The 19,595-nt window shown below is 39.0% G+C and overlaps 2 protein-coding genes across 3 annotated transcripts; one reads left to right on the top strand and one right to left on the bottom strand.

Annotated features, from left to right (window-relative positions):
• Positions 1-159: 159 nt before the first annotated feature.
• Positions 160-9,307, bottom strand: znf319b (zinc finger protein 319b). Its single transcript, XM_047347550.1, has 3 exons — positions 8,551-9,307; positions 5,837-5,963; positions 160-5,762 (listed from the first exon to the last, which is right to left on the bottom strand). Exons 2-3 carry the CDS (start codon positions 5,839-5,841, stop codon positions 3,917-3,919), a joined length of 1,851 nt encoding a protein of 616 aa, XP_047203506.1. The 5' UTR covers positions 5,842-5,963; positions 8,551-9,307; the 3' UTR covers positions 160-3,916.
• A 776-nt stretch (positions 9,308-10,083) lies between these two features.
• Positions 10,084-18,807, top strand: usb1 (U6 snRNA biogenesis 1). 2 transcript variants are annotated; one of them, XM_047347600.1, is made up of 7 exons: positions 10,084-10,271; positions 11,052-11,194; positions 11,273-11,456; positions 12,666-12,719; positions 15,719-15,824; positions 16,258-16,338; positions 18,508-18,807. In XM_047347600.1, exons 1-7 carry the CDS (start codon positions 10,240-10,242, stop codon positions 18,613-18,615), a joined length of 708 nt encoding a protein of 235 aa, XP_047203556.1. In that variant the 5' UTR covers positions 10,084-10,239; the 3' UTR covers positions 18,616-18,807. The 2 variants fall into 2 exon arrangements, with proteins under 2 accessions (XP_047203556.1, XP_047203548.1); XM_047347592.1 differs by having other exon boundaries at positions 10,170-10,467.
• The last annotated feature ends 788 nt before the right edge of the window (positions 18,808-19,595 follow it).

The following is a 19,595-nucleotide window of genomic DNA, read 5'->3' as shown; positions in this document are numbered from 1 at the left end:
ATGAATGTTAAGCTTTTGTAAAGGGCTGTGTGATGGCATTTGCTCTCAATTAGTGTTATATGAATAAACTAAGTAAAATTATAGTAAAGGAATACAAATAGTTGTAATTAAGCTGTAAAATTCTTCTAATTAGGATAAAGTTAAGATATGAAAGCAACATGATGAAATTAGTTGTTTAATTATGAAATAAACTTTTCAAACTCATATATCTCTTGTATTATGAATAAATTTGCACTTGCACAAAAATCTAAAAACAGAAACCTCTGGAATAACTGTACACGTTACAAAAGGCACCTAAAAGCATCCTCTGTAGATAACTTCATCACTCACAAGAGTATTATAAATAAAAGAAAGTTTTATTTGTTAGTGCTGTGTGTAAATGAATGCTACATACATACAGACGATCTCAGCATGAATGCACAGGAACTGTACTATACAAAGTTTTTTCTTTTCCAAGTTTTCTCTTCAACATTGTTCACATAAACCACAGAACAATGAAAAAAGAAAAGTTATATAGTGGGAAGGAAAAGTGCTGCGAAGAGGGGATGTACCGGCGAAAAAGAGCAAACACACGAACTAACACCAAGCATGCAGGGAGGAGGAAATACCAGGGTCCAACAGGGGGTTTTACTGGTACTAAAGTGGACGTGGAGTGGGTTAACTGGTGCCTGTACCGACCCTTTTCCAGTAAAACCAGTAAGAATTTAGATATTGGAATATAAAGGAGATTCTTACTCTCATTCATAGATAGGGGGTAGATTTCATTTTCTACCAAGAGTGGATGGATAGATATCTTTTTGTGAGAATTTGCAAGCATCTTCCAAAACCCCAAAACACATCAAATAAACAGAAGCAAGTGAAGTTCTTTGGCGTTAAACAGACATTACATGTAAATTATGTTTTTGGATAAAAAAAAGCTTTTCAATTCCCACTTTTTTATTCTTAACCAACCCCAAGGTCCTGGTCTCTCACTCCAACAATGCACATAATGTATCAGTTTAATAAAAGACAAAGATAGCAGATAAACAAGTGCAAAACCATAGAAAACACAGCCAAACTTGTTTTGAAAGTGCTAAAAGATGTAAAGATGTAAAGTAATAAAAGATGGATGCTACGATCAGCTTACATTGAATGATTGAAAAAACAAGGCATGAAGCAAACATTTTAAGGCTGAAATGAAAAGGAGTAAACAACTCCTGTTTGTAGAAAATACTTCAAAACATGTATTTAATACTGCACTCAAACGTTATAGGAGAGGACGGATGGACACAAAAAGGAAAACCGATGGCAGTCAGTCAACATGTAAACAAAGTGGCTTCTTATGAGCAACAAGAATCTCGTGGCAATCACCGATGACAATTCAGAGACAAATGCGCCCTGACAGACACAGCATAACCGGAAACAACGGAATAAACTCCTAAATCTGTCAGAACAGAGGTGCAGGATCATCCTGCAGGAACATCTCAGACTGGTTGTACTTTAACAAGGAACAAAGGCGCTCAGGTCTGATCGCACTAAATTCTCCTGTTTAAAACACAGTTTTTTACATTCACACACTCGGACTCTCACACGGGTTTCTCTTTGAGAGTCCCGGTAACGTACTGGCACCATAAAACTACACACACAAGAAAAACAACAACCACAAAAGAAGAGCATTGGTCAAAACGTTTCACATAGTAAAAAATGTAAGAAAAATCTTCAGAAAAACAACTTCTGATATTTCCGATCGTTTTGGCTCACACATCTGTAGTATATGTACATGCTGAGAGAGGATTCAATACGCATAATCCAACAACGCTGACCTCTGCAGGAATATGATGAGAATAATGTTTTGAAATATGTATATTATTTATTATATATATATATATATCTAAACTGGCAGGTTTTATTAGACTGAAATATTTGGACTTTAACTGGTAGTTAACCTCAGTTTATAGTTAGTCTGCCCACCACATGGTACAGCCTCATGTACTGGTGCTGAAATAAACATGTCCTCCATGTTTCAATCAAAAATTATTGAAATCTGATGTTAATCGTACAAAACCCCGAAGCAGATTCCTCCCTGTCATTACTCATAAAAGATAAAGTGAAAATAGAAATGCAGTAAGTGAAAAACTAAGTACCCCCTTGCCGCTTCAATAGGATTTAGAAGAAAAAGTAGCAGTACAGTGCTGCTAATTCAAAGACTTCATTAACTGATCATCACTGTGTCAGCTTTTAGAAAATTAAGAATGTGATAAAGACCAGCTCATAAGCATTATGTCTTGATATGTCCAACTCTAGAATTTAAGGAGGGTGTACTTTCTTTTTATGACTTTAGGAGAGGAGCAGGAAGTTTCAAATAGTTACGTAATGCTGCCGAGTTAACTCATCTTTTACCAAGAGGACTAAACGTGAGAGAAGAGAACAAACAGGTAAAACAAATGAGAGAGAAAGAAAAACTGCAAAACAGATTACTTAACACAAAGAAGGCTAAATAAGTCAGGAGGATTAAACGGATCTGTTTTAGGGCACACATGTTTTGGTACCAAACAGTTAATAAGCGTGTGTGAATGCTGAAAGATGTGAGGTTGTGGTGACAGCATTTTGCCACAGATGCCCAATGTTGCTTTGAACCGTCAACACTCTGAGGTCCCTTCCGGTTCCCACATGCACAACGGAAAAACAAAGAAACTAAAATTATTTTTGGGACTTCTGAACATACTTTCTGGTTATGGTTAGAGGTTAAGGCAAATATTTTAGAGTATGCATGAATCAGAAAAGGCCTGAGAGTGCAGAGGAATACATCTCAGTTTTAGCCTCCATAATGCTGTCACTGATCATGGGTTGGACAGATAAAACACTAAGGTATAAGAAAAGAAAGAAGGAGAAAAGGCTCCGGTTGAACAGTCTTTTTTTAACTCGAGAATGTTACTAACAGAATGAATTTAACCGGAAATGTACTATTTCCTAAACTTATTGAATTACTCATCTTTACAAATAAGTTTAATTTAGCTTTAAACTTTAGTTTACTGATATAATCTCTATGTAGTAAATCCTTCATGATTCAAAGGGATAAAAAAAGATTAATCCTAATTAAAGATGCGCCAATCCGGCTTTTCCGGACCGACAGCTTGTCTTATCTTGTCTTCTGTGAGCGTGAGTTTTTAATTCCTATTTTCACTCTAAGCACTATCACACATGCAAGAGAAATACATGTGTTAATGGTTGTTTAATAGTGGTGATAGCGTTGAACCTCACAGATAATGAAGAAATAGCTTAAGTAGGTCGTCGACTGGAATCTATGTCAAGTTTGGCATTGAAAGTCCGTCCAACTGGCCAAATATATATTCACAAGCAGAGTATAGATGCATGTCCCCTGAAATATAATAATCGACCAAATATTGCATGCAAAAGGTTCTTTGCGATTGTGATATTGCACAAATTGATACTTTAATAACGACTGGGATTTTATGTGTTGTGCAGCTCTAGTTTAGATGCATTAACTGGTCTGGGGGTGGGGTGGGGGACTCTGATTTTCCAGTGTTTGATTTGTGATCACCGATCAGAGCCAATCAAGAGACCACTGGCCAATTCTGATCTCTGTCTGACTGATTGGTGCATTTCTAGTTTAAATGCATTTTTTGTTAAATGTTCTTTAAAACATCCACTTTTAGTTTTTCTAGAAAACTAAACAGATTTTATTAGATTTCCTTTATATCAGAGTTTTGAAACTTTAGAAAAATAACTCATAATTACAATTGGATTTTTTTTTTCTTTGACTGTTCAACCAGACCCAACGTTTCCGTTTCAATGAGAAAAGAAAACAAACGTAGCCCAGAAATCCCCTGAATGATGTTAGGGTTCATAAACAGCCTGTGGGTGGAGGACGGAGTTTTGATGGTTCTGTCCATTCAGAGAAAATAAGAGTCATGATTCACATGCACTGCGGCACATTATAGCCACCACCATCGGATGTGTGCTGCACAGTATGATCCTGCAAAGAGCCCAAGTCACTGAAGCGCTCTCCACACCAGACACACTTGAACTGGCCCTCCCTGGAGTGTGTGCTCTGGTGTTTGGTCAGGTGCTCACGCTGTTTAAAACCCTTGCTGCAGTGGTCACATTTGAAGGGCTTCTCGCCTGTGTGCACGCGCCGGTGGCGGTTCAGGTCTGATGAGTACTTGAAGCGCTTCTCGCAGTCAGAGCACTTGAGTGGCTTCTCCCTCGATGGGTCGCAGCGGTGCTGGACGAACTCAGAGGAGGACAGGAAGCGCCGGTCGCACAGCGAGCACTTTAGGGGTTTCTCCTGGCAGTGAGAGTTCTGGTGGCGTTGTAAGGTGGAGCTCTTTTTGTATCCCTTCCCACAGACGTCACATTTGTACGGCTTGTCAGGTGAGGAGTTGGACGACTCCCCGCACTTGTGTCTGAGCAGCTCCCCTGACTGGCTGAACTCTTTCTGGCAGGAGGCGCATTTGAACAGGTTGTCCATGCCGTGGACATGCTGGTGGTAGAGAAGGTGGGAGGGCTGCATGAAGCCTTTGTCGCACAAACTGCATTTGAAAGGCCGGTCTGAGGGGTCTTTGTGCGTACGTCTGTGGCGCACGAGCGCATACTGCTGCTTGAAGCTCATCTGGCACTCATCGCAGTGGAACGGACGCTCCTCGGAGTGGGTGCGTTCGTGCTGGCGCAGGTCGGACGGCCGTTTGAAACCTTTACCGCACGTTGCGCAGCGAAACGGCCGGGAGCCCTGCGGGTGGCAGGGGTGGTGAAGCAGTTCTGATGACTCCTTGAAGTGCAGCTCGCACAAGTTGCACTTGAACAAATGCTCCCCGGAGTGCACGTACATGTGGCGGACGAGGTGTGAGCGGTGCTTGAAGCTCTTTTCACACACGGCACACTTGAACGGCCTCTCGCTGCTGTGTGTCCGCTGGTGGTGCTGCAGATGTGACGACTGGCTAAAAGCTTTGTCACATGTGTCGCATTTGAAGGGTTTCTCCCCTGTGTGCACCCTCTCGTGCCGCGTGAGTTCTGAGAGGTGCTTGAAGCCCTTCTGGCAGACGGAACACTTGTACGGCCGGTCTCGAGCTGAAGGGAAAGGTAAGATGGACGAGCTGCTGCTCGCCGATGCCCCGTCGCTGCTGGAAGGCTGGGAGCTGCTTGAGGAGGTGGGTGTCGTGTTCCCGGAGGAACCGGGTCGATACGTTTTCTCACATATGGAGCATTTCATAGGGTTGCTGCTGTTGTGCGAAGTGTGGTGCTGAGCCAAAGAGGTAAGGAGGGAGAAGCCCATCTTACATACTCCACACACAAACGGCTTCTGCTCCACCTGAACGCACTGGTGCTCCAGTAAGTCTGTGGCCTGATGGAAGATCTTAAGACACTGAGTGCACTGGAATGATCTGTCCTGACTCACCATGCACTGGTGCTCAAGCGGGTTCGCCAGGTGAGAGATGTCGTGTCCACATGTCCCACACTTGTGTACTGACTCTGTTACCACCTGTAGAGAGCTTTGTTGGGCTTGAGGAGGATGCTCCTGCTGCTGCTGTCCGCCTGTATGTTGCTGAGCTCCAGCATGCTGCTGTCCACCTCCGTGCTGTTGCTGCTGCAATGATGAGGCGTCCGGCTGCAACACGATCCCATACACCGCACAGCTCAAAGCATTCTCAGCTCCTGCTGGGATCGTATGGACAACTGGAGGTGTAGCGACCGCATGCTGCTGCCAGGCCTCCGTCATGCGGGCTCGGGAGTACGGATTCAGTTTGGCAGCTGGAGCAGCCCAGCTAAAGTGAGAAAGAGAGACATTTTGAGTAATGGGTTGCAGATTTCTGAATGTGTTAAGGAAGGAAAAACTCACTCCATCTCTTAGCTCGGCGAAGAAGCTGTGACCGAGGCTTTGAAGGCTTAAACTGGAACGCCCTGAAGAAAAGCAGATGCTGGGAAAGATGGAAGGAAAACTTCTGACAATTATCCTTGAGTTACATCTGCAAGAAAAAGACAAGTGTCAGAAATAGCGCATGAAGAAACACAGAACTCATATAGTACGTTATCAGGAAACTACACTCAGGCTAACCGCTTACAAAAATTATTTTTGCTTGCCTAGTTGTTTTAGAAATCCTGCTATTTCAGCTTTTTCTGAAGTCTTGGAAACCTGACGTCTTTTCAACCTTCAACTTAAGTACATTTATGAGTTGACCTTATAGATCATTATCCTGCTGAACGACCTAATGATGACCCAACCTGATCTCTTAGAGGTGTTTTAGTAATGCTGAATTCTTTGCTTTACAGCAGCTGAGAGGCAAACTGTGCACACAGACTTGAACGCCACAATATTATTTCTCGCAATAAGAAGGTCTGTTGGCATGAATGTTGTTGGGGTACACACTGATGCAGGCCAGAACTACCCTGAACGGGATCGCCTCAAACAGTGGAATATGGTGGCAGCTGATGATTTAAAAACTTGTGATTATACCATGATGCTTTAAAAGAATTAAGAAACACTACTGCTCTAAGATTATTCATGAAAAAATTAGATTTATCAACAGCAAAACCAAAGAAATTTAGACAATGTTCTCTTTACCTTAGTTTTCAAACTAATCTTTGAAAAGAGCTCTAATCTTTGTATTCCCATTATATCACCAGAGGGGAAATCTAGATGCAGACAAATGTGTTGGCTACTCCTGTGTGAAAAGACTTAAAATAAATCCATCTTTTATTGTAGAGATAAAATCTCACAGTGACATTTAAAAAAATCCAACCTTTAACTTAAGTACATTTATTAGGCATTACAAAACTTCTTTTTGCCAACAGGACAGCACGATTTCTGGATCATTATGCTGCAGAAAGACCTGGTGATGACCCATTTTCATTTTTCTGGTGGAACTCCACAAGATTGCTTAAAAAGGTCCTTGTATTTTAAACAGTCTGTGATGCCATGAGCTCTAGCAAGGTTCCCAGCACAAAGACAAAGGCCCACAGCGCACTCAGATGGAGCGGCAACCTGTTTGGCGTGTACCCCACCCTTTTGACTCTATGAACTCTGGAGATAGGCACCAGCCCCCACATGACTCTGCAAGGATAAGCGAGTGTAGACAATGGATTGATGGATAGACATAGGCCCACAGCATCACTGATTACCTTTCATGCTTCACAACACTAAGAACTGCTTTTCCACATATTTAGCTTTTTTCAGTCCAAACACACCCAGAGAACAGCAAAACACCATTTTGTGCTTTGCCAGTGAAGTGATATTTATTTAATGCTGATCAATGAGTGAACACAGTAAAGATCTAAAAGTAATATTATTTTTAATTGCAGTATTGCTGTCTTTCATTTATCCAATACTGACAAAATTATACATATCGTGTCAGAGTGAAACAATTAAACTGGTATATGTGTATATTACTTCTACTCTACTACTACAACAACTGTAATTCTTTATTATTAAGATGTAATACTCTCAATCATTCATTACGATACCAAACTTGTGTTTCTTCTTCCTCTTGGCAAAACCATCTTTATCTGTCTCACCTCCACTCCAACCCCATCCAGTCGAGGAAGATGACATCCCCCCCTAAATCTGGTTCTGCTGCAGGTTTCTTGTAGTTTAAAAGGGAGTTGTTCCTTTCCAACATGCATGTTCTTAATTGGCCTAAATCTGACTGTTTGGAAATAGCATTTTATTTGACTGAACTGGAGTACTTGGACTGAAAATGAAATTGGGTCTCGTGTCCTAAATGAACTGATAAGAAATATTTTGTAGTAGGGTGCCTTATAAAGTGCCCTGAGAAGCCCACAGTTTTGATTTGGTGCTAAATAAACAATGTGAATTGCACTAAATTACATTGTTACAACGGCTTAATTACCTTTCTACCTTTCTACCTGTTCTGTAATTCCGTGCACAGGACATTGTATTAAATGCAGTATAAACAGATGCCAAAAAAAGATATGTGCCACATAAATCATTGTTTTTGTGATGTGTATCATCCATTAAGAGCAAAGACACACAACAAATTAAGTCAAAAACACCTGGAACCAAATAATATCAACAGAGTGAATGTTTTCTTTAAAAATCAATATGTCGGATGTGTGGTCACAATGCGCTTTCTACACAAATCCAAATGTTGAACGGTTCGCGGTAAACAAATTGATGGACGGAGTCTGCGCGTCGTAACGTTTTTTCGTCTCCAGGCAAAGATCGGGGTAACTAGGGAGAGTTAGCCTGCTTAGCCTAGCCACCTGCTAACAGAGCCACAGAGGAAACATTAGCTAGGTGTTATGGTGAAAATGGCTCCCCGGCTATAAACAGCTTCCTCACCGCTTACAGTAAACCTAATTCAAATATTCAAGCTTCAAATGCTTTGTCTGGTGCTGTACAGTTACACACACAGTCGGAATTATTAATCAAACTATGCTCTCTTTTCAGTTGTGCGCTTCTACGATGCTGATGCTCTATTTGACGGGGGTGCTATTTTAGGCACAACACCGGGTTAGCCCTGGGAACACAACGACCGCGAAGCGACAGCAACGGTGACACGTTCCTAACGGCAGGAACAATTCACATTTACATACCTGGAGCTTTCTGTCAAGCCTAAGGGGGACTCCCGGCTCGATATCACGAAGGTTAGCTGCTCCCCCTCAATTAACCAGAGGGTCCGCTCTTCTTTACATCCACAGACGGAGCTCTGATGGTCGCCTTATTGGAGCGCTGGGGTTCCAGGGGCCCGGGACCGAAAATGTGGGGTCATTAAACTGTCCCGATCATTAAACTGTCCCGATTCAACCCTTAGCGGCTCAGTTTCGCATCATTTATCGGGCTCATGATGCATCCTCTCGACTGGCGAGAAGATGATGGTTTTGTTGTTAATTAGAGGCTAGCTAAGGGCTAGCTGCGGAGCCCCTGGCCGCGCACGGGAACATGAACACACAAGAGTTAATTGGCATGAACACACACAGGCACACAGTGAGCATGGTGTGTGTGAAGGCTTTCAATTCAACTCAGTTCACGTTTATGGTCATATGTACCCGAGACAATGTCACGCAGTGCCACAATGGTATGGCGTGCACCCTCCTGTAACTAGACAATTAAGACGATAAGTGAAAAACACAATTTAGTAAAGTGAGACACATATTAATTGAGTAGCGTAAAAATTTAAATATAAAGTGAGTAGCAAAAACAAATAATGTGCGACAGACAGTGCAAACATACAGTTTGAGTCTATGAAAACACGTAGCCCTATCTGGGGGAAATGTAACAGTAGAATATAAGTGGCATATTACAACACACACAATAACAGAACAAGATAATACAGTAAAAAATGAATGTATTTCATTAATATTGATACGTTTGAAAAAAGTGTATTATATATATATATATATATATATATATATATATATATATATATATATATGAATGATTATCACCTTCTTTTTTACTGGACAATAAATCTAAGACAAGTTGGACCTTAGTGAGTTTTCCTGGCATGCAGAACACATACGAATGGATGCTGTTCTTGTACCATAACTTTGCAATCCTATATGATCCCCAAATTAATACAGACAAAACTCCATCAGCATGACCTGAGGCTACTGCTTTGCACTCGAATCCAGAATTCCCTAAACATGTGCCACCGTGTAGCCAGAATGGGTCCTCATATATAGCATCTTCTGCCATAAAGCCACAGTATTTATGCCTCAGTATCTGTGTAAATCTACCTCAGGTACTGCTCTGATATAGGGTAGCTCATAATTGAAAACTGTACCGACAGAAGTAGGGAGCATTACATTTTACAAACATAATCTAATCTATAATACATTGAGCAATGATTGGGAACTCTGTCCATATGTAGTGACTGTTGCATGCGGAGAATGTTTGTATTATTATTATTATTATTATTTTGTCTTTTAAAACGTTTTAGTCTCTTGATAACGTTGTAATTTAACAAATCATGTTGTGTTGTGTCTTAATTTCGTTGTACCATCAACCTGTCAGGGACTGCAGATGGAAACTAGCCTCTAACGCAAAATCTGCCAAAATACACGATGGACCAAAGCGTGCATGTTATTATGATGAATTATCTGTCCAAAATAAAATAAAATAAAATAAAAAGTTTAAAATTGTTTGTAAACACAAATAAAGAAGCGGAACGTTTTAGCTGCTTGTTTCACTCGAACGTGAAGTATGGTAACAAGCAGTTGTTTACACCGGAAGTAGGACAGGCTTTACGGAAGCCTATCGCTAATTTGTGTGGCTTCGAAGCCATGATTGGATCCAACCACCGGGTCTGCAAGAGGTAAATAACTTATCTGTAGGATGCATTGATGGTTAGGGATGTTGGTCGGTTATAGCAGCAGCTCGGAGGAGGACGGTGAGCTCGGAGGTGTATCGACGACCCGGGCTAGCCGAAGGTCGGTGGTGGAAGATGAGGGTAACCAAGACCTTCCAGCGAAAAAGAAAGCCAGAACCGAGGGGCTGGATCCTAAAGCGAGGTGTTATCTATCTATCTATCTATCTATCTATCTATCTATCTATCTATCTATCTATCTATCTATCTATCTATCTATCTATCTATCTATCTATCTATCTATCTATCTATCTATCTATCTATCTATCTATCTATCTATCTATCTATCTATCTGTCTGTCTGTCTGTCTGTCTGTCTGTCTGTGTATGTATGCTCAGCTCAGCTCATACATGTTTCACTGTTATTAACTGCTTTAAACTGTTATTGGCCAACGACATATACTTAAAGATCAACAATATCAGCAGCAGTTTTTGTCACACAAAGTATATACGCTCAACAGAAAGTATCTAAATTTGTAAAATGTTGTTTTAACGAATTTTTAAATGGAAATGAAAGCCACTAGTTTAAAAGGCACGCTAAATGAAATGTATAAAATCTTTTTTGAAAGGTCAAGATATTTGACAGCTTCACCATCTCTGACAAAGCTATAAGATTTTTTTTTTTTGGTCATCTACTGAGAGAAAATAATTGTTTATGAGGAATAAACACTTAATTTGTAAATCCTTCAGCCTATTTCGGATGAAACTAAAACATGTGGATGTCCTGCAGACTGCCTCTGCCCGGTTGCCTCCTCAGTATGTTTCCTGATGACGATGATGACGCCCAGACTGGTGACAGCTCCCTCCATGGTGGACGCATCCGCTCCTTCAAGCACGAGAGAGGAAACTGGGCCACTTACGTTTATGTGCTGTGTAAGAAGCAACCAAAGCAATTGTTTCAAAATCTTTCTGTATCCTGACTTCTGATTATTTAACATATTTGTGAGTCAGACCCTCCCGAGAAGGAGTTTGAGGAGCTTCTGGAGGAGTTGCTGTCAGCCTTGGGGGCTCATGGTCTGATTCTGACCCGGCAGGAGGAGTTCCACCTCAGTCTGTCTCAAACGGTGGTGCTTAGACACCATTGGATCCAGCCGTTTACACAAAGCCTCCAGGCAGGCCTTTCTAACTGCAGAAGGTTTGTTTCTTACCCCTTGATCTGCAGACAAGCTTCATATAATTCAGTTCTACACTTCTGGATTAAAGCCGTAGAAGTTTCCAAATGCAACAATTTGTAGGTGTCAGGAGAGCACTTCAGGAGAAAAATCAGAACTTGTTTGTCTAAATTGTAGCTTGTATGAGAAATCACACATCAGTCCCAGAAAAATGCAAAATCATATATGAAGCATGTTTAAAATGTGCACTTCTGTGTGGAATCTATATTTGTGATACCTAGTACACTGTGAGGTGCCAAAAAACAGGTGCTCTCAGGTGCTTCTCCTGCAGCAGAAGGTAGTACAATAAGTGTCTTAGGCAACAATGAAGTAAGATGGACGTTCTTTGCAAGTGTGTAGCTGCTTTTCTGCAAACGGAGTTGGGAATTTAATTAGGATTTAATACTGACCTCAATACTGAGAAAAATGAGATATTTGATATAAATCATGTAATAAGTACTACCAGAGAGTTGTCTGAGTGACCCTAAATTAGTTCAGCAGCAGCCTAAAAACAGCCAATTCTTCATCCTATGGTAGATCAGGGATTACTAAAAATAATGGTAGAATAACTTAGAATCCTGATGTGCCAAACCATAGATCGTCTGCTGTTAGTTGTCCAGGAGGTTTGAAACAAAGTACCTGCCAGGTTTCTTTAAAACGGTGAGTATGTGGATCATGAAGGATGATAGAAACTTCACAGACTGAGTTTAAGATATTATGTCTGTTTATTAAATTTACATCATTAATTGATAAAAAAACAAAAAAAACAATCAAAATGTATTTTTGTGAAAGTATTATTATTTTACTGCATTTTTTCCCTCCACATCCGCTTAAAGTTTAAAAAATCCTCAGGTCCAGATTTTAAAATTTCAGATTCTTCTTGTTCCAGGTCTCCAAACAAGAGTTTTTCCTCATCATTTTCAGATATATTTGCTTGCATCGTCTTTCTTGGCTGATTTATATATACCGGTTTTGGTGTTGTTTCTAATTTGTAAATATATGAAATCTACAGAAAATGAACAATGCATTTAAAAAAATCATTACAGAGAATAAACGGAGAGCATTCTGTAGCCAAGTTCATTGTTTGAGAGATTACCATGTTCATAGCACCACTAATGAAAAATCATTGACTGATAAAATGAAGAGATGCTGATTGTGTTGACATTCTCATTAAAGCTTTTTCCTGTTGGCAGGTTTGTGTGTTCAGCAGCAACACTGAAGGTCTACTGTAATGCTGAGAGAACGAGGTAACGTCTTTAAACTATGTAACCTCTAAATCCATCAGTTTCCTCAAGAAGAATTTAACCGTCACATAGGCCTCCCTTGTTTAACTCTGGTACCCTCTCACTCAGTCACTTTTGTCTTTTGTTCCCTAGTTTTGTTCCTTTTGTTTCTCTCATGTCAGTTATATGGGTTGTCGCTTTCCTTCAGCACAGGATCAGGATATAATGACATTTACAGTATTTGAACACTCCTACATGTAAATGCAGGAAACTCAGTTTTAAAAAATATGGAATTAGATTTGATCATGCTCCAAGTCTACAGTCTTCATTTTGTGTTCCCTTATCATAAAAATAAATATCAGTTTCTGAAAAATGTGAGGTTTTAGATGATGACTTTCATTTGTTTGTTGTTTATTTTCTTCCAACTTATTGATCATTCTGCTTCCTGAGTTACTAACAGATGAGCACACACTCATTCAAAAATCTAACAACTGCCATTTTTCTGCTATTTGTTTTTAAGGTAAGTTTATTTATATATTGCCTTTCAGCAACGAGACACTGAAAGCGCTGTACATACAATTACAATACAATCACAAAGCAAATAAACACAGATACAGACACAGAAAAACAAATCAAATGATAGAATCAAACAACAGAGGTAATTTAAAAAAGTAAAATAAAATAAAATAAAGAGAATAGAATGATGGGCAAGGAAATGAAAGGAAAATTGGACTGAAAATGCAACTAATCATGCCTAAATGGCATAGTCAAAGGCCACTCTAAACAAATAAGTTTTTAATCTTGATTTAAAGCAACTTAGGGTTTCGGTGCTTTTACAGTTTTCTGGGAGTTTATTCCAGATTAGTGGAGCATAAGAACTAAAAGCTGCTTCTCCATGTTTGGTTCTGGTTCTGGGTGTGCAGAGTAGATTTGAGCCAGAAGACCTGAGAGGTCTGGGTGGTTGATACACTGACAACAAGTCTGTAATGTATTTTGGTGCTAAGCCATTCAGTGATTTATAGACTAACAGAAGTATTTTAACGTCTATTCTCTGAGCTACAGGGAGCCAGTGTAGGGACTTTAGAACCAGGATGATGTGCTCCACTTTCTTAGTTCTAGTGAGGACGCGGGCAGCAGCGTTCTGGATCAACTGCAGCTGTCTGATCGACTTTTTAGGCAGACCTGTGAAGACACCGTTGCAGTAATCAATTCTACTAAAGATGAACGCATGAAGTAGTTTTTCAAGGTCCTGCTGAGACATTAGTCCTTTAATCCTGGAGATGTTCTTTAGGGGATAGAAGGCTGACCTTGTTACTACCTTTATGTGCCTCTGAAGGTTCAGGTCTGAGTCCATCACTACACCCAGGTTTCGAACCTGACTGGTGGTTTCTAGCTATATTAACTGAAGCTGTGTGCTAACTTTTAAACGCTCTTCCTTTGGTCCAAAGATTATTACTTCAGTAGATCCATTTACTTCTGGGTTTTAAACTGGACCCAAGGTTTTTAAAGCGGGTTTGGTTTGGATGCACAAACAAAGCACTTTTATTACATTGGCCTATTTTTAGGTAATTTTAAGAAATAAACGTTTTAAGTTTGTCCAGATGCAAGGAGTGAAATAGCCCTTTACAGCGGTGTAGTATGGACATCCAGCTCCAGCACTGTGGTAGAAATATAATAAAACCCCTCTAGGTGAATATTTTGTATTCAGATGTCCATAATGTCAGAAAATTGAGTCTAAAAAAATAGGTAATTTTGAAATGGGAAATTTGTAGGGACCACGTAAAGATGTGAAATTGTGGCAAAGAATAAATGTTTAATTCTGTTTAGAAATCGTTTTCTGTTGGTTTATCACCCCCTCCTGTCTATATATTTTAGGTTTCTCTTTTGGGGTGACCCTGATGTGTGCGTTTTGTTGTATAAAGTTTCAAAACAATTATTTCTGTTTAAATAAAATAAAAATTACATTGCCATCCAGTTTACATATAAATCATTGTGCATTTTGTTTATTTTATTATTTAAAAAAGCATTTTCTTTCAAGAAGGCATATGCAGATGCTAAAATATTAATAAAAATTAAAGTAAAGCACATGTTTCCATAAATAAATTAATTGTTTATGTTTGGCAGGTTCAAGACAAAAACAAAATATAACAGATATATTTTTTTTGTCAGGACCTCAAAGTCTTCTCTGGTTGCTGCAAAGCTTGTAGGGCTGAAACAATTATTCGGATTAATCGTGATTAATCGATTATTGAAATGACGGTTATCATTTAGAAATTGAATAATCATTACCTGGAGTATACAGACTCTAAAACACGCCATTTGTTAAAAGAACAACCTACTCAGAACAGTAATTAGGCCAAAATTGTACAAAAAAATATACATTTTGCATTTAAAATGAAAAACCTTCTTTCCCTGTAAATATGCTCTATCCAGAACTCTTCATGTGGTTTAGCTTTAGCTTCACCTGGTTCACATTCTGTAAAAAATCTTCTATTAAGCAACTTTTGCTATCTGATTGACTGGAAAAATTGTCAACAGTTTCATCTATCCTCACTGAGTGACTGACAGTAATGTGGTGACTTTCGTTACACATTTATATGAAACTACTCAGGTTATGCATGTTAATGAGTTATTCATCAGTTATTAACCGCAGGTAGATTCTTTCTAAGATGAAATCGTCAAAAATCCTCAAGTTTGTAATTGTGAACAAATTGTGCGAATGTCAGTATGATGAAGTGTCTCAATTGATCAGAATCAGAATCAGAAAAGCTTTATTACCAAGTACGTTTTTGGACATACAAGGAATTTGTATGGGATTTATCCCTAAAATGTTCAGTCTGCATCATTTTTAGACCATTTTCTTCCTGTTGGTTAAACATTTTAATGCCCATCAGTAACATATTTATTAAAACCAGCATGTTTTTGTTAATGCTTCATTTATTTGCAACCTTAAACCTTAGTGATTCCTTAATGTTTATTGTTGTTTCCCTCCCTAAGTGGCTTTGAATGCTGTTCCCCTGCAGGACCTTCTTGGGGATGGAGGTGTCCACCGGGCATGCTCAGTTGTTGGATCTGGTCCGAGCTGTCGACAAAACAATGACTGAATTTCGATTGGACACTTTCTATAAGGTCAGTCAATTTTTCACAAAAACCTGATTTTTAACCTGTGAAATCTGTAACCAGAGCAGTTTTGCTGAAACTTTGAGTTTGGATTTCTTTTATCTGACAGTATAATTAATTAGTTGATTAGCTTTGTAAAAAAATTAAATAGAGTAAAGAGGGATCTTTCTTCTTCTTATTAATAGATTTGTTTATCAGGGACAGAGGGAAAGTGAAACCAGATTAGAAGCCAGACTTGACAGAGTGAAACATGCTGACTTGGACAGCCTCCCTTAACGCTCAGCTTTTAGACTGTAGCTCTCCCAAATCACTGACGTTTTGTTTTGATTCTATTCAGATATCAACTAATCATCTATTTTCCTCATCCAAATGGTTTTTGCTTCAAGCCAAGCGAGTTTCTTCCTTCTACACGAACCCCAAGTTTCTCTGCTTTGTGCTCTAGGATCCATCTTTCCACGTGAGTCTGGCCTGGTGTGTGGGAGACCAGATGGAGAAGATGAAGGAGATCCTACATGAGCTTCAGGTGCTTTATTGTTCCTGTATCTGTTCGCACAAAATCTCTTACATCCCAGAACCCATCGGTAGCCAAATAGATGAGAAAATATGGCTTTTGTTGCCAATTTTAATTAGACAGAAGGAAAATGTTGACATTTTTTAGTGAATTTGTTGGACCAAACTTCTAATTTTTTATTGCAGTTGCATAATCTCTGAAACTTTAACAAATATTCAACCTTTACCTACATTTGAACTACATAACTAAATTATTTTGTATTTTACCAAAATCACTGGTACCATAATTATTGCCCCCCCTAATAATTCCTATTAAATATTGTTTTAAATTTATATTTACTAAGTCGATCATGTCTCACGCACCTCGTTCTCTTGCAAATTAGTCCATGCTCAAAAAGAAAGGCGTGGATGACAGATTTGTGGCATTACTGGTAGAATAATTAGGTGTTTTGATAAGCATCAGTATAATCAGGACATATATAGGTGAAATACAGCTTTTGCTACAGTTGATGCATCTTTAATTGTTCTGCTGTAAAACTGTGATCCCTGAGAGAGCCCATTATCAAAATCCAAAATTCAAATAACATTTAAAACGATTTTTTAAAATAAAATACCAGGTTGACTTTTTCATGGGATCCATTTTTTTGGTTATTTATATTTTCTGTATTTTTAAAATAATAATTGAATCCTATTGAAATTGTTGTTCTGAAGCACAAGTTACAAACTATTCGTACCCCTACAACATTTTCACATTTGGATACAAATTTTAACGAGTGTATTTTATTGGGATTTTATGTGATGGACCAACACAAAGTAGTGCATTATTGTGAAGTGGGATGAAAAGAAAACATGGTTTTGAAAAGGTTTGCCAAATAAATATATGAAAAATGTGGCATAAAAGCTCCTGTAAATCTTTTGGAGGTTTGTCTCTATCAGCTTTGCACATCTAGATGTTTCTACACATTCCTCTTGGCAGAATAGCTCAAGCTCAGTCAGATTGGATTGCAAGCATCTGTGAACATCGGTTTTCCAGTCTTGTCACAGATCTTTTATTGGATTTAGGTCTGGACTTTGTCTAGGCCATTCTAACTCATGAATATGCTTTGGTTGTTTTGGAGCTCTGGCCGTATGTTTAAGGTTATTGTTCTGCTGGAAGGTGAACCTCCATCCCAGTCTCAAGTCTTCTGACGCCAGCAGGTTTTCTTCCAGAATTGCCCTCTATTTAGATTAATCTATCTGTCATCATCTCTGACCAGCCTTCATGTCCCTGCTAAAGAACTGCATCCCAACAGCATGATGCTGCCACTACCATGTTCCAGTAGGATAGTGTGTTCAGCGTGATGTGCAGTGTTAGATTTCTGCCCCATACAGCATCTTGGATGTGGGCCAGAAAGTCTAAATGTGGTCTCATCTGGCTAGAGGACCCTCTTCCAAATGTTGGCTGGGCCTCCTTCTTTGTTTGTGTCAAACTGGACTTTTTGTGGCTTTCTGTCAACATTGGCTTTACTGTTTGCACTCTTCAACCAGAATCATCAGATTTCTGGATTGATCATGTAATAGTTGCCATGTCGAGAGATTCTCCCACCTGAGCCGTGGCTCTCTGCAGCTCCCTTAAAGTAACCATGGGTCCTTTGCCTGGTTCTCTTGATTATTTCTCTGCTTGCATTGATCAGGTGGGCAGCCCTTTTTGGTAGACTTTCAGGTGTACCGTACTGTTTCTGTTTTTAGATGATGGGTTGGACAGCGCTCTGTAAAATGTTCAAAGCTCAGCATATTGTTTTAGAACCTAACTCTACTTTAAATTTCTCCACAACTTCATCCCTGACCTGTCTGCTGTGTTCCTTGGTCTGCATGATGTTGTTCTCCAACAAACCTCTGAGGGCTTCACACAACTGGATTTATGCCGAGATTAAATTACATACTTGTAGACTCTGTTTTCTGTCACTGGATTTTATTTAGAGGTATCTGATTAAAGGGGGGTTATAAAATACACTTTTTAAGAGTTTTGTTAAACATAAAAAAAAACATAATTTTCCTCCCTTTTAACAATTATGTGCTTCTTCATGTTGATCTATCACATAAGATTTAAAGGAAGACATTGTTTTTGGTTGTAATGAGGTAAAATGTGATTTAATTTAATTTAATTTTATCTGATTTGTTTTCTTTTCCTTATTTGTTGCAGAGTCTGGTCGATAATCATGAAGAAGGCACATTTCTGTTGAGGTTGCCCTGTGCAGACGTTTGCTGCAGGACAGGAAACAAGACTTTTCGTTTCCCCCTGAAGCCGTAAAAACCTCACAGGGGAAGAGTTTCAGTCGGCTTGCTTAGTGTCTGCGAGTCACTGCTGCAAAGCCACAAAAACTGACCAGATGTTACAGATGACCACTTTTATTATGTCTACAACTTGATCTGTGACCCATCAAAGACAAGTCAGAGCCACATTTTATTTTTGTATCAAAAATAAATTATTTGATTAAAGCTGTGACTTGTTTTGTACATCTTTTTGTTTGTGATTGGTGCTTTAAAAACACAGTTTCTTCTGCATTCACTGGAAGCTGTGGTGATGTGAATCAGGTTCTCTATAAGGAAGCTGGGCTTCTAATGAGCTCTGAAACCTCAGTGAGTCAAAGGGTGATATTTACAAGAAAAACAGGAAGTTCTCTAATTATAAATCCAAGAATGATGATTATCTACTCTACATCTGTGGGCTCTGTAAAATAAAAAAATGAACAGTAAATGTAAACAAAAAGCAATGGATCATGGAGCAATGGTTTGTTTTAGGAGAGAAAAAATGTTTGTGCATAAAAAACAAAAATGAGTAAAAAATGTATAAAAGCTGAGTGTTTTTTTAAAGCAGATTTAAATTTAACTGAGTTACAATATTGCTGAACAGTAAAAACATTTCTAAACCATGTCATAATTGTGAAAAAACTAATAGCTCTGTCAAAATTACGAGCTAGAATAATTTAACTGTGAGATAACTGACACATAAGTCATACTTTTTAGGCCATATCTCATTATTTTGAAATATCCACATCATAAATATGACAAAGTGTCTCATAACTGTGAGATTGCCCGATTGCTAAGTCGCAAATATGTATCTCATAAATATGAGATAGCTTATAGCTAAGGCATAGTATATAATTATTCTGAGAAATCTTATGGCTCGGCCAAAATTCTTATCTAGAACCTCATAGTTATGGATAGCTAATAGCCATGTCCCAATTATGAAACCATAGCTCATAAATATGAAGTAGCTAATTACCAAGT

This window comes from Girardinichthys multiradiatus, chromosome 2 (assembly GCF_021462225.1).
Source record: "Girardinichthys multiradiatus isolate DD_20200921_A chromosome 2, DD_fGirMul_XY1, whole genome shotgun sequence".
NCBI classification, from domain to species: Eukaryota; Metazoa; Chordata; class Actinopteri; order Cyprinodontiformes; family Goodeidae; genus Girardinichthys; species Girardinichthys multiradiatus.
The sequence above is the reverse complement of the archived record's forward strand: the minus strand, read 5'-3'. Positions and strand labels throughout refer to the sequence as shown.